Source organism: Lepisosteus platostomus, chromosome 9 (genome assembly GCF_059453375.1).
Source record: "Lepisosteus platostomus isolate fLepPlt1 chromosome 9, fLepPlt1.hap1, whole genome shotgun sequence".
Taxonomy (NCBI): domain Eukaryota; kingdom Metazoa; phylum Chordata; class Actinopteri; order Semionotiformes; family Lepisosteidae; genus Lepisosteus; species Lepisosteus platostomus.
This window is the reverse complement of record NC_142619.1, coordinates 57,359,221-57,374,878: the sequence shown is the minus strand read 5'-3', so window position 1 is coordinate 57,374,878 and position 15,658 is coordinate 57,359,221. Positions and strand designations below refer to the sequence as shown.

Here is a 15,658-nt window from a genome sequence, read left to right as displayed (position 1 = left end):
GATGTTTTTTCAGCCACTTATTAGTACCTATGCTTCCGGTGTCCTGCCAACGTGAGCTAACTTGCAGCGGGGCACCGGGCTGCACCACAGTACGTGAACCTAGTGCTTTCTCTCGCAAGGGCAACTTAACGAGCATGACAAGAAGGACTCCCAGCGATAACACTTACGGGAAAAGTGGCGATAACTTCTGGGATAAGTGAAAGTGGTCAGGATCGGATCGTTCACGCCATTTCCAGGGAATTCTCGAAGGAAATCCCTGAAATTACCAATCACCCAATGAGCGTTGTTGTTATTTTGACATGTCTTTCAAAACCACTGCATCACTGGTTGGACAGACAAACTTAATTGTGAATAAAAATATTACGTCTGTCAAAGCAAGGCGGTTGTATATTTTGGGGGTGTTTTTCTTTTTATCTGGACCTACTTTTAGAGAGGCCGTAGCACTTTTTTTTTTTACTGTTTTACTTTACCGGATATGACGCAATTTAGACCCGGAAAGCGGTAGTCGGCGGGATGGCGAGTGATTTGTAATTATTGTAGTCAGTGCGGTAACGTTGGTAAGTGTTCTTTATGAAATAAGATCGTTGTTTAAGTTGAGAAACTTTACTACTGTTGTTTATTTACAGTACTACGTCTGTTTTAATAGTGTGGATACGTGAACTCTTAACGATCTTTTCGATTTGGTTATTTTGTGCTGCAAGTCATGTCGTGTATTCTCTTCATCTGCATTTCTATGGAGCGGTTAAGGTAACATACTGCAGTGTTGTAAGCGTTAATCATCGAGGGAGCATGAGCGTTTGAAACGCGTCAGAATCTTAATGGAGTTGAACATTTTAAGATCATTTGTCCGTCGTAAGAAAATATTTTAATCTACTGTTGCCATCGTTAGCCGATAGACCAGATACGTTGGATTGCCCCTTTTGTAACTTTTACGAATGCATATATATAAAGGTTAAGACTCACTCCGATCTATATAGAGTGTGAACCAGGAACCCATTCAAATGGTGTAACGATGCGGTGTTATCTGAATTACACAAGGAAGAATTACACTAATGGTCTGTCTGTCTGATCTTTTTTTTTTTTTAACAACGGTCTGTTCAGTTTTGTATGGGAGCCAGTCAGTTGTTGATACGGCATCAACCTGTTTATCATACACGACATTTAAAGTTTGGTTCTTAATTATTTGAAAAAAAAATGCGACCTTTATTTAACCAGCTCGGTTGAAAAGATATTCTTTGCTAAAGGGACGACCTGGAAATTATGCTTTTGTGCCGCATTTTGCACGTGGAAGAGTATAGTCTCTTGGCAGCTACACTAAAGCAAAATGTCAGCACTGGCACACGTTTTAGAAGAAGAGTCTGAATAAAGAAGACAAACGTTTTCAAAACAAGCGAGTAAGGCTGTTTGTTCTCCCGACAGGTCTCCAGAGGACAGCATGTGCCGATTTTAACAGTTACTTGAGAAGGGACTCTGAACTCGGAGCAGGAAGATGAGTGCAGCCCTGGAAGACTCGGACTGTAACTCCTCTTTTGGGGAGCTGGCGCCCAGCAGTCCAGACCCCATGAATAAAGCCTGCTTATTCGACGACAGCATGGAGCTGTTTGACTCGTTAGATGTCAGCAGGGGTTCAGAGCCCCCAAGTTTTCTTTCTAAAACCCCCAGGTAGGCACAAAGGGGTGTAAGTACTGTACCCTTTACGAGCAGTGGGCACTAAGATTGATTAATCTCCTGCGGTGGCCTGTTGAGTTGATCTGGTCTTCACAAACTCACTTAAAACTACACATGAATAAGAATCTCCTTGGAATGGGTGGCACTTTGTTTTTCTTTGACTGCAGACTTTCCTTTGTTCCACTTTCCTTAGGCTGAAAGCTATTATATAAAAAAAAGCATATTCAGAATAGTTAAAACATGTTTGATGCCAGTTCAGTTATTAAGTTGTAAATGACGGGCAACATTATGAAACTTTCATTGTCATGAATGTACTTCCTTTTTTTTTTCAAATTTGTAGCCCCGTTTTCTCGAAGTCGAACACGAGGTGTTTCAGAGCAGCAAGCAGAGAAGAGGAGATTGAGAGTGTAAGTAGGTTTTACAAAGTTGGAAGATAAGATAAGATCACTTTATTGGCCATATACAATTTCTTGCATTAGGAATGTGTCTTTTCACATACCCCAGCTTGCTCTTCATGAGACACACAGACAGGGAGAGAAGCTGGGGGTCAGAGCGCAGGGTCAGCCATTTATACGGCACCCCTGGAGCAGTTGGGGTTCAGGGCCTTGCTCTGGGGCCCAACGGAGTAGGATACCTCTGTTGGCCACGGAATTCGAACCGGCAACCTTCCAGCCACAGTGCCACCACTGCAATACGCAGATGGACCATAACGTGTTAATGTGGAGAAGTTTGATTTTCAAATTATACTGCCCAAAAGCCAAACTGCATCACAGTTATGGTGTATATTGTTCAAAATGTGTGGCTACAACCAAACTCATTTCGAATAAGAACTACCAACTAAAAGATTACGACATGTTCTCCTTGATATGCACGTGCAGTCTTTTTTTAATCCTCGAGCACACTTACCATAACCTCATAACATTAAGAAACTAAAATATACAGCAAAGTGCAATTACAATTATTTTTAAAAAAATACATGTTTATTACAGATACGGCCATGGGGAAGTGTCCTTGTGCATCATTAACGTTTCAGACAGTAGCTGGATTACACTTGGTGCATTTCAGTTATAATATTGCATCGATTCATATTGTGATCTTTTGGCAACAATCGTGTGGATTGTACTAGAGTTTTATGAATAAGACGGAGTTTGCCTGAACTTGGTAAGGGCGGTGATTTTGAGAGTGAGACTTTAAACCTGGTGTCGTTTACAACTATCGAATGTCTGCTTCGTTAGAAAGCTCCAAATCAGTTAATTTAGCTTTTGTCTGCTTCTCCTATCCCCCCCAACCCCCCCCCCCCCCCCACAAAACCAAAAAGAAATTCCAGGCCCTGCATGAGAACTGTTCTGCTGTGAAGGACAGAGGCGAAGGACTGAGCACAACCCCATCTCATCAGAAGCAGAAACGCAGAAAGCAAACTGTCTTCAATGGATCATTGGGCTCACACCAATGGGACACTAAAGATCCCAGCTGTAAACGAGGTTCTCGAAGTAGAGGAGCTAGACACAATGGCTTCGTTTCGGCTTTGTCTTTGATGGCTGCTGAGCCTTCTGCTCCAGTTCCCCTCAGGAAGGGGGTCGTCTGCTCGTCCTCGGACTGTGCGCCCTCAACATCAGGAGGGGCTGATGCGGGGAGCTGCTCTCCGTCACAGCTGCTTGGGAAGGAATCTCAGGTCCAGCCCGTCTTCCCTGGGCACACGAGCCAAGCGGGATCTTTAGTTCGGAGCCATCAAAGAAAGAGACAGAGGTCTGGTTCAGTCGGCTCCAAATTAAGAACAGGCAGCCACTCTCCTGCTGAGCTTCCACCCAGTGTCTCCAGCAATAACCAGGAGCCTGAATTGCTCGAGCCTGTCTGGGGAGACCTGAGTTTAGGTAAGGATTGCCGAGTCAGTGTGGATCTTTGATAACATTGGATTTCAGAGACCCTGCTCCCTCCCGAGAAAGTAAGGTTTAAACAACTGTTTACACGTACAAGGCTCTCCCAGTTCATAGTCTTGTCATTTGAGCTGTGCGTAGCCCAGATTTATTTGGCAGCTTGCATTTCAGGTTGCCATGACGGATTTGATTTAATAAACCTCATTAGAGGGGAGCTGCCACTCATTGTGTGAACCTGTGCTGTGTGTTTAAATGCAAATATTTTGAGTTTATAAGGCAGCCATTTTTTCTGTGTGTGTTTAGCGTCTGCTGCCCTCCATGTAATCCTTCTATTTCTTATGAAGCCGAGTATGGTTACAAGCGACAGGAGGCCATTTGGCTGTCTAGCCCTTCGGTAGTTAGTATCTTAATGATACAGGAATCTCTTTCAGCTGTTTCTTGAAGGGAGCCAGGATTTTGGTTTCATTAACATTGCATTTTCAATGGATCGTCATTGTTTTGTATTGTTTGCACATACTATATACAGGTATTGCAGTTTATAAAATATGTAATATCATAATTAAGAAGTCTCCACTGAAACTCTGAAAAAGCTTCATAAATATGATGGTTATAAATCAGAAATGACACACCTGGTTATAAGATCACTTTATTAGCCATATACAATTTCTTGCATTAGGAATTTGTCTTTTCGCATACCCCAGCTTGCTCTCCATGAGACACACAAATGGGAGAGAGAAGCTGGGGGTCAGAGCGCAGGGTCAGCCATTTATACAGCACCCCTGGAGCAGTTGGGGTTAAGGGCCTTGCTCAGGGGCCCAACGGTGTAGGATTCCTCTGCTGGCTGCGGGATTTGAACTGGCAACCTTCCGGCCACAGGCACAGATCCTTAGCCATAGAGCCACTGCTCCGCTATAATGAAGAAGGTTCCACAACCGAAATGTTGTTTCTTTTCTTCTCTTTTCAGCATGGAATAAGCCTTTACTTGTTCCATAAATCAGAAACTACTTGATGTTATTTCAGTTATCAACAGCTATCCAGACACCAGAAACAGTAAAAATGTCTCGCATTACATCGGATAAATTAGTCATCGTCTTTTCTGGTTGTGTCTGAACTTTTCCGTGCACGAGAGCGAAGAGGCCACCGGTTTGGCTGGATGTGGCGCAGGAAAGACCACTTTTTCTCACTCTTTTTTCCCCCTTTCCTTTCGGGAACAGACAGGCGCATCCATCACCAGGGTGGGGAGCTCCTCCTCGTTGGAAACGAGGAGCCGGTAGAGATAGTGATCAGCGACGATGAAGACGATGCCTTCTTTGAAGCCGTCGTTCGATCTGCTCAGATGGAGGAGGATGAAATGCTGGCAAGACATCTCCAGGTAAGGGGCATTTCTGGCAGGTGTTGTGCCTACAGGTGCTCTACTAGATACCCCGGGCCTTGTTTCCTAGAGATTACCAGACAATCAAACGTGGGTTTTTACATGTACAAAGTGCTAACCTAGCTAATTACATCGGTTTTAATGTAATTAAAACTTTGCCCAACTCCCCTCACACACTTCACATTTGCATACTGTAGGGGTAGTATACAAATCACCAAAGACTTTAATTTTCCAAACAGCTCTTTTGACTCATTAGGTAAATAAGTTCATTTAATTTTAAGCACAGTTGAAACTAAACCCACTGCTGACTCTACCTGCTATAGACTTCTAGCAGCTCTGTAGTGCTGTGGATTTTGTGTGCCTGAGTTGTTTTTATCTTATATTCAGAAGAACTAAATATGGGGACAGTCTTTGGTAGCGCTTTAAAATGAGAGAGTTTAATTGCTGGGTTATTAAATCTTGTGTGTAGGTGCATTATTTCTGCAACTTCCCTTATGGGATCAATAAAGTATCTATCATTGTTTAAAGTGTGCGCTGAATGGGTTCTATTCAAGGTCTAGATAAAAGCAGTTCTCAAATGTGCTTCATATATCTGTGGTTCTCAAGAGTCCTAACACCTTCGCAAAATACTTCAGAGACTGTTTAAAAACTGCACATTCATCATTCAGAAACAGATTAATCTGTCATGGAGTAATGATAAGCATGTTGTTTTTTTAAACTAGAGTAAATGACTGGTTTCTCCTGACCTCTTTAATTAGATATAGCCCTAAAGCATTTTGTGTGGCTGGTTTACAGCTATGTGATGAAATTGAACAATACTTAACAGACTGGTAGATCTGTGCTATAGCAGCAGTTTGGTTGTTTCATCAATGTAACATATAAACATTAGTTTGCGTCAGGAGATGATCTTATGACGAGCTTTTTATAATTTTTTGGGGATGTGGTATGTCGCAGATTTTTTCCTTTAGGCTTTTTTGTGATTCTGGTTATAGGTCCAGACCCCCACCATCTACTGTTCCACTAATTGTGTTGTGATGTTTCTTGATTTGTCTTTCCAAGGCTCAGTTTGATAGAGAGGAACAGCTGGATCAGGACTCATTATCCAGGAGATCAACACAGAGGTCCCATCCAGTAAGTGCATTAGCAGCTATCTCAGCTTCACTTTGCATTTGAACGTAAGTCGTTGCATTTTTGCTGCTTGGTTTCCTGCGCTGGTAAATTGTTGTCTTTAAGAAAAACAAAGGCCTTAGTTTTGTATGTAGAGACATTCCCAAGAAAACTAATTTGCACTCCTTCAGATTCTACAGCAAAAGACTAGTTGGTAATAGGTTTATTCCATGCTGAATAAACCATTCCATCAGCATGGAATAAACCTATTACTTCCTTTGCAGCCTACGCATGCTGACGCAGCTCCCCACCTGAACTACAAAAGACTGGTAGTGTTGTATTCTAAAAGGGAAATGCCAGCAAAGTTCCCATATGGATTCAGCTGTCTATTGTTTTTGACAATCTAGCTGGTTTTCAACTATGTTAAAAAAATATTCATCATCCATTGTCTGTATTTGAATTTTTTAACCCCATTTCATTTGGAGAGTATAATTTGGATCACGGTTTAGCAATCGCACAGATCAGGTTCATTGTGATGGGTGCGAAACGGCACAAATTAAACTCTTACACGTCTGTGTGGAAAAATGTCAGTGATACTCTGGCACCAACACAACCAACATGTATTCAAAACTTGGTGCGACCTCTTAGAGGTTAATTCCCGTACTGAAAAGTAGAAAGTGGTAAAAAAAACTACAACAAGGGTTGAGCAGTGGAGCCTTCTTCAGGTGTGGAAGAGGTAAGGAGTGGTAAAGAGCTGGATAAGGAGAACAAAAGAGAGCAGGTGAGAATGGACACAGCAGGCGAGGACATGTCCAAACACATGGGAATGTGGGAGACAGTCTCGGGGAGCAGTGCGAGAAGCAGAAATCTGTAAATGAATGGGGAGGTTTGAAAAGATTATTAGTCAGTCCTTGAAAGCTGGCGGCAGGCGGGATCCCGGTTTAAGGGTAGTTTTGGCTTCTGTCGTCCTCCTGGAGTGGGAGTCCTGGGATCCGTGTGAACGGATGCAGGCCAGAGGGACAGTGTAGTCATGGCCCGGAGAAGCAGAGTGAGGAACCGTGGGCGCGGAGAGACCTCAGACCGGGGGTGCCCATCCTTTTTTAATGTAAGATCTCCTTTTTCATTTGCCAGTCCAGCTCGACCTACCAGTGAGAATTTGAAGCTCTGATGTAGAAAAACAGACTGTTGACACATCAGTACAATAACCATACCCATCAGTAAAATGACAGCAAATAAAAGCAAGTGACTCATGCTACAGTGAACAAGTAATGTTCCCCATTTTAGAAAAAAGAATATCCTACCTTAATGTGAGCGTTGGCACTGAAAAGCTAACTTGAGAACACTTAATTTTTTTTGGAATGTGTTGACACTGCTGATCATGTCGATGACATTTTTATTTTGTCCCTGCAGCTCGACATTCAGCTCATTCAGCAGTTCAGTCAAGTCTGTGAGGAACGCTAAATCCAGAAAACACTGGTCATCCTCTAATTGGGCATATTCACCATGTTTAGACGACTTGAGAAACTGATTTCAGGCAACAGCTGTCTGAACCTGAAGAAATGTTTGTTTTTTAAACTCCAAACAGCAAGTCAGCAGCTTTAGCAAACACTTTTTTTTTAATTACTTGATCCCTGAATGACTTTTTGTGTTGAGCCAGGATGTTCCTCACACAGAACAATGCGATGATTGCCACTTTCCCTCTTGTATTAGGCCTCGTGAAAATCAACTGCAGCTAGTTTTAATTTTTCCACTTTTCTTTTCCGTAAGTCACTTTTAGCAGGAAAGTCCACATCATACGTTTTGTGTGCAGTTTTGAAATGTTGATCTATGTATCCCTTCTTCGAGTAGACGCTAGCATTGCAGATTTGAATGCGAAACAATAATCATGCTCCCATTCCTTGTGGTAACAGTAAGTTTTCGGTCTCTTGGCTTCATCATTTTCGCTCAGACATTACAACTATCAAATAGGCAATCAAACTTATCAAACTGTTGGCGAATTTGTCTGTTTCGCTCCGCTATACACTGTAGCAAATGTGGGGTTCGTGCGGCAATAACCAAGAGACCGTTCTTGGGTAGCACACACAACACGGAGCTCCTGTAGCCTTTTTTTCCCAGTGTCAGCCAGAACTCAGGGAGGAGACTTTTAAAACCCATTCCACACGAGTTGAACACACAAGGGTAGTAAAATGTATGACATTACATGCAGAGATCTGAATGAATTTTTAGGCTATCGAAAAAAAGTAAACAGTCAAATAGCCCATGTGTTTTTTGACCAACATTCTTGCAATCAAATTGATCGCAGTCGGCTGGTTGGGCACTCCTGCCTTAGACAGTCTCTGCTCTGATGTGTCGGCCAGTCTTCTTCCTTTGTTTCCCCAGTGTAAATGACAGAGCTCTTTCTGCAAGAGACGTAAAAACTGTGTTTGCTGGCCAACCATGAGTTTCTAAGATCTGAGTGATCTAAGATGGCAAGAGAGGCCATACATACAGTATACAATATGTGCTGCTTGGTATATATTTGCAAGTGAAACCAGACTCATTCAGGTGGGCTTACAGCTGTGAAGGATCCACTGAAGAGAATCTAGACTCACTTGAAGGCATCTTGCAACATTTGGAGCTTCAAGGAATACTTTTATCCTTTTGTCTGGCTAATTCTTTTACTTGCTTTTTATATTTTCATGCATAATTATAGTTGTTTGAGGGTCTGTTACAACACACTTTTGAGTCTTAATTGTAAATTCTGAAGCCTCTGTTTTTCTTAAAGTTTGAGGTTTTGTTTTTCAATTGTGTGGTCTGCTTTAGCTGCATTCTGCTCCATCTGGTGACAATGGGCCTTAAGCAGATGAAATCACTTCTTGTTTCAGTGTTTCAGAGCTTTTTTTTTTGCCATCATGAACATGATGTTCTTTGTATTGCTATAGCTAACCATGTTTATCAGCAATTTGATGTTTAATGTATACTTTTAAACCTGTGCTCTTGTTTTACTCTTTTTACTTTATCCTAAAACAGACTATGTGGCATAATTATGAAGTTTTAAGGTGTGTGTTTTGTGTCTTTTGGCAGTCTGCACAGAATGGAAGACTTGACTACAATCTTCATTTTCATCCAATGCTAACTGCCAACCATTTTGTTGCCACCTTTCCTCAGTTATCAGGATTGGGTGAGAGTATGTGCTTAATTCAGATTTTTTTGCTTCTAACCAGCGTTCATCTATAGTATTATAAGGTGATGCAGCCAAGAAGGTGAAACAGCCGAGAAATGTTTGTTAAAAATTGAAGGAAACTGGAACCTTGGTGTTATTCCAAAACTGGCTTAAAAAAAAATCAGTAAATACCATACACATTTATAGCAAACCCTAGTTTTAATGGACTAAATAGGAGTGAAGGTGTGTTATGACCAAATGTTCATTAAAGCACAAATGATTATATTTCAGTACAAAAGCACACTGGTGTGTGTGTACTTTCTTGGTCTATTAACTTATTTTTTTAGCAATCGCAACCAACACAGTAGATGATTATTATTCCTGTAACTCTGATATAATAAATATATTAAAGCTCTTTTTATGTGTCACAAATATACTGTATAAAATTCAATAAAGTTTGAGAAACACTAACATCACCCATCATAGGCAATTGACCTACACCTAGAGGGCATCATCGGTTTTCCTGAATTTTAGCCCTATGTAGTATTTATTTTTATGTTGTTTTGATTATTTGTGCATTGTACACAGCTATTTTTACATAGTGTTTGCGTTTATGTCTAGTTTTTTTTAAATGATTGTTTTTAAATTTCAGTAAAGCATACAAAACAAAATAAGCCTACCTCTATATCTGTTGCCCTATACTTAGTCTGTTATTGCGGGAAATGTTTGGTATTTCTTCTTTTACAGACAGAATTCCCCTGTAGCAGATTTAGTCTGTTTTTCTGTCTGTACTTGTTTTGGAATTTTCATTTTTATCATTTTCCTTAAACATTTCTAGACCTATAGCCAGCAGCCTTATCACCCTGCAGCTCTCAACTGGCAGCCCACTGAAGCTCAGCAGGGTTGAGCCTGGCCAGTACCTGGGTGGGAGACCTCCTGGGAAGCTATGGTTGCTGCTGGAAGTGGTGTTAGTGGGGCCAGTGGGACCCTGTGGTCTGTGTCCTAATGCCCCAGTATAGTGACGGGGACACTATACTGTAGTGGGCGCCGTCTTTCAGATGAGACGTTAAACTGAGGTCCTGACTCTCAGTGGTCATTTAAGATACCCGGGTGTTTCTCAATAAGAGTAGGGAGTTATCCCAGTGTCCAGGCCAAATTTCCCCCCTCGGCCTTTACCGTGGCCTCCAAATTGCCCCCATGTATGATTGGCTTGCACTTGCCCTGTGATGGACTGGCGTCCTGTCCAGGGTGAACCCTGCCTTGTGCTCGTTGCTTGCTGGGTAGACTCCTGCTTCCCGTGACACCGTATGGTATAAAGCGGTTTGGCTTGACATTTCTAGACCTAAATTTATCCCTTCAACTCATTAAAAGGTTGCTAAATGCAAACTAATTTCCTTAACTAGTATACGAGGTATTTGTAATATGTGAAAATCAAAGGTTCTCAGATTCATAATAACAACAACCTGTCTAATTCTGATTTAAGTCCAAGTCTCGTTTTGTTTATGAGCTTTAATATATAATCAAATGTACCCTAATTATAAATTTTATATCTTGGGAAACCTTATTTAAGCTTTAAATGTATTTAATTTGTAGGAAATGGTACTTACCTAAATCTGAAACGTTACCGTGCCAGAACTGTATAAATGAATTGTGCGCGTGAATACATTTTGCATGTTGATTTTCCTTTGGCAGTAGTTGCCTGTTGCAGATCAAAGCAAATACTTTTTTTATTCAGACAGGGCAAGCAGACAGCGGCATGGACGACCCAGACAAACACAGAACGCAGTCCAGAACCTGTTTGACGACAGTCAGGGAAACAATTATGAGGTAAGAGCCCGAAGATTTATTTCCCATTCTACCAATGGAACAGTTTTCTGTGGATGTAAATCCTTGTCTGATTCATCGTGTAATTTGTCAGCAGTGGCTGTTGTTTGTTACTTTTTTAAGAGCCCCGCGAGTAAGAGCTGGCCTATTTTAAAACAGCCAGCTCACGTTTTGCCTTCCTTTCCCCTTTATTTCTTTATCGACAGGCAATTCTAGCTTTTGAGGATCATCAGGGCGCAGTCGTTAGCAAGCCCAAATTGAGTAAGAGAGAGATTGAACGCCTGCCAACCAAACCTTTCAACCCTGCCTATAGTGCTGGAAAGACTGAGTAAGTAGATCCACATTTATTTAAAACCGCTCCGTAACTTCTGGTTTCCTGTGCTGTTTGACGTATTTACAGGCAGTGATAAAACTACGCTGTGGTTTTGCAAGTCCTTTTGGCCGTAGGAGTCAAATGTTGAGTGACAAAATGGCCCCATATTTCCAGGAAGGCTTTGAGACGGAATATGATTCTTGCATTAGACTGAAGAAATTAACAGATCATTTTTAGTGTTGTGTAGTTTGCTGCAAGGCATTGCTGACTGAGCCCCCCTGTGGCTCCCTTCAGGGGCAGTGTCTTAGTTAAGAGGCTCTCTCACCCCACAACCACATTCCCTTAAGAATGAAATATAGCTGTCAGGCAGTTTACAAACCCTTGTGCAGTGTCCTGAGAAGTACAACTGGCTGGTGGTGGTGCTAGGCACCCTCCCCCAGAACCAGCAAACAGTCAGCTTCTACAGCTTGCTCTTACAGTCAGCAGCTTTAACAAGTCTGTGAATCTCTAATGATAAGCATTAAACTGCATTTGCAAAAAACGCCCATAACTTCCAGGATATCTTTTGTGTGTCGTCTCGTGTGCAGAAGCCCTTGTATCAAACAGCCTACGGGTACAACTTGAATAATCTGTCGGCCCTTTGACAGGTGAAAATAATGAGAAAGGGAGTGAAGAGAGCGACATTTGTGGAGAGACTGAAGAGTGAAACATACACGTCTTTACTGATTTATCGTGTCTTCTGGAAATGGCAGATAAACCTAGGCCTACTTATCTGGGTACTGATATCTACACTGACGTTCATCATTTTCGCAAGAGAATACATTTGAGAATAATATTACAACAGATGTGACATAGATTTGATAAATGGCCTTCTTTACTGATTATACTGTAAAGTACGACTTCTATTATGAAAAGGAATGATCCCCACATTAACTTCTTTCCTTTCATGACATTAACAATAATTATAATAATATCCTGGGATTTTTAATGACCACAGAGAGTCAGGACCTCAGTTGTGCGTCTCATCCAAAGGATGGCACCTTTTTAAAGTAAAGTTTCCCCGTCGCTATAGTCCAACGTCACTGTAGTATTAGGACCCACACAGATCACAGGGTGAGCGCCCCCTACTGGCCCCACTAACACCACTTCCAGCAGCAACCTTAGCTTTTCCCAGGAGATCTCCCATCCGGGTACTGAGCAGGCTCACGCGGCTGAGCTCCAGCGGGCTGCCAGTTGTGAGTTGCAGGGTGATATAGCTGCCGGCTTTTCACTCTCACCACAGTACTTACAACAAATTAATTGAACAAGAACTGGTCTAAATCTGGATGGGATGAGACCAATAATGCTCTGAAGTATTGAGTGGCCTGGATGTACGTAATTTGCAGTTTGGCTAGGGGGCTTTTCCTTTCAGTTGCCATGTAACATGATTGGGTTCTAGAGCGTCAGCCTCATTAAGGGTCTTTACTCGAGTCAATTAGTGTGCAGAATCGTGTATTTTCTGCCGTGAGTGGGAAGCATGTTTCCCTTGGATTGGGCCCCAGTCATTGCAGACCTTCTTTCTTGGCAGCATCCTGGAATTTCATAAGCCTTCACTGGTGTGGAGTAAATTCGTCTTGCTGGTGATTTGTCAGCGCTTTATCTACCCTCCCCGATCAGCACTGCAGCTAACCGGTTCTGATCTTGCACCACAGCGTAATAATAATAATAATAATAATAATAATAATAATAGCTCTTTTTCTGGACACTCCACTCAAAGCGCTTTACAGGTAATGGGGACTCCCCTCCACCACCACCAATGTGCAGCATCCACCTGGCAGTTCCAGATGAAGACTGCTCCCCAGCCCTCTCCGTCACAGATACACTGCGAGCGTCAAGGGGAACTTGGACTAGTTTATTTTACAAAGCAGTAGGAAGGAGCTCACTGTATCAACCAGGGATGTAGAGCAAACATTCTGCTCCAGCAGCCCCACAGCCTCACAGGTGTGGTGGAGAAGTGAGACGTTACTTCACTGAATAAGACGGAAATTTAAGATTGTTAGACTAAACGAGCATGAGGTTAGCATTTTAGTCACGCTACCAAGGTTAGCAGCCCTTGTCTTAAGGGTTGTGGTGTGGTATATTTCAATGGTGTGAAGTGGGCTACATGTGTAAAAAAAGAGCCTCCTACAGTAACGTGTCCTGTCACCATAATGGGGATTTGATTTGGAGTTTGTGGTTCAGAAGGAAAAGCTCCACCTACACCACGGCCAATCGGAATCGTTGGGAAATCAGAATGTTACGCAGAACTGTGTAGTGTTGTGTTCAAAGCCAAATCTTATTTTTCACAAGGTGCTTCATTCAAGAAAATAACATCAACGTCCTGTTCTGTTCATGTCTCCCTTGAAGCTCGAGAGCCCCACGTTTGTACAGATGTGAGTGAGAATGTTGAAGTAATCGCACTTCGATATCCGTTTGCTGTGCATTCATTCCTGGGTAGTTTTTCCTCTGCTCTTCTGCGCTAGTTTGTGAACACCTGGATATTTGCTACACTTCGATGCTTTTTTTAGTTGCCCTTGCAGCCTGTGGAAATGTGAATCGCGGTATATACTGTACGCGTGTAAAACACCTTTTCATTTTCTAGGTGTCAGATCTGCTTCTCTGACTACAGGGAGGGGGAACAGCTCAGGGTGCTTCCGTGTCTTCATGATTACCACGCAAAATGTATTGATCGCTGGTTGAAGGTATGCTCTTTCCTTCTTTAAAAGGCTTCTTTAGACCTGAGGAGTTACAGAACTCTTTTGAATGTGGCTTTGAATCTTCTCTGTTCATTTTTGACTTGGCGGTCTGCGTTTTGTAACTATTTTGTGAAAACATCTTGTAACCTCAATTGAAACTTCCTCAGGTCTTTTGGAGTATTGTTTTAATGATTGGGAAGAATGCTGGAATGCTAGAGAAGCCACATTCTACGGCTTTGTCAAAGGGTGCATGCAAGACTGCCATCAGGTCACTGCACTCCAGCATACGGAAATATTAACAAAGACGATCTTGAGTCATCACACCTTCAGAGGGCATCATGACTCACATGTGAGTGATGTCACATGGACGTCTTTCCACTGATAATGGGGAATTCCCCCAGGCCTTTGGAATTTTTTTTTGTTAAAAAAAAAACCATGGTGCGTACACATGGCATATGCTGTTCTGCTAAAGGCATGGAAGTGGTTGGAGTTAACAAGTGGTTGTTTGGTAGCCTTATACATCACCTGTTTTTTCCAGATTAAAACTTGACTATTTCAGCACAATAGTGTCGTTCTGCTAAATTATTCAGCTAATTAATAAATGTGAACAGACCTATTGTCTTTTCAACAAACACACTGATTACTTAAGGACCTATGTACTTTAATTAAGCTAAATTAAAAAGAAGAGTAGGCTATCAGTCACTTAAACCTGGAGAGCTGAAGTCAAAGTGGATTTTATGACACGGCAACCCATCAATTTCTAAAGGCTTGAAACTATTGTATTTCATTGAGCATTGAGTTGAAAGTACCCACATTCTCTAGTTCTCAGGGACTTTGGTCGATTTTCCTACATTATTGTTTGGTAATGAATTACTATAAATTACTGATCACTTCAGTATTTGTTTAGCGTTTTATTGGTATTTACTAGCAGGTCAATAAACATTATCATTAAAAAAATAATTTCTCTTCTCCAGGAAAATGCAAGTTGTCCTGTTTGCAGAGTGGATGTTACAATTATGTGACTTGTGACACGGAAGAATTTCTGGGTTTTAACCTCATCAGTGTAAGACACCAGCCTTAACTCAATTTATACCAGTGGATGGTGGACAGTTCTGAAAAAGATAACTGATACCTCGCTATTGCAACACTTTTGTATTCTAGTTTTTGACATTTTTACTCAAGTGTACATTCATGTGCAATGTTCCAAATACTTTATAATGTGGTCTGTTTTAAAGTGTGATGCAAGAATAAACATTTAAAAACTGCATGCTTGTAATGTGTAATTAAAACCCTAAACATTTGTGAGAAAATCTATTGTAAAATTACCATGGTTGATTTTTTGGTAAAACAAATATGGATTAAAGTACTGTTCTTGAGAAAGTTTGGGTGTTCTTCATAGTGTGTAGGAATAGTGTCACGTAGGAATTGCTTTTCTATTACGGTATATGGTTACTGTCAGTATAGTAAACCAATAAAGGAGTATTTGTTGAGGTGTGTAGAGTTAAAAAAACTGAAATCACAAGAGTTTAATAACATTAGCTTTTTGGGTAGCCTCATTGATGGAGTCAGGCACATTTGATCATTGCAAACAAAGCTGTTACTTTGCTTATGTATGAGTTATCCAAACATTAATGGAAATACCCC

General features: G+C 41.5%; 1 protein-coding gene across 4 annotated transcripts; it reads left to right on the top strand.

Annotated features, from left to right (window-relative positions):
- Positions 1-91: 91 nt before the first annotated feature.
- LOC148655307 (uncharacterized) lies at positions 92-15,279 on the top strand. 4 transcript variants are annotated; one of them, XM_088645801.1, is made up of 12 exons: positions 92-557; positions 1,420-1,662; positions 2,009-2,075; positions 2,996-3,539; positions 4,757-4,914; positions 5,974-6,045; positions 9,085-9,187; positions 10,899-10,990; positions 11,194-11,315; positions 13,921-14,020; positions 14,182-14,363; positions 14,989-15,279. In XM_088645801.1, the coding sequence occupies exons 2-11, from the start codon at positions 1,490-1,492 to the stop codon at positions 14,311-14,313; spliced, it is 1,563 nt and encodes a 520-aa protein (XP_088501927.1). In that variant the 5' UTR covers positions 92-557; positions 1,420-1,489; the 3' UTR covers positions 14,314-14,363; positions 14,989-15,279. The 4 variants fall into 4 exon arrangements, with proteins under 4 accessions (XP_088501927.1, XP_088501926.1, XP_088501925.1 ...); XM_088645800.1 differs by having other exon boundaries at positions 93-557; positions 2,987-3,539; positions 9,085-9,181; XM_088645799.1 differs by having other exon boundaries at positions 94-557; positions 2,987-3,539.
- Positions 15,280-15,658: the final 379 nt, after the last annotated feature.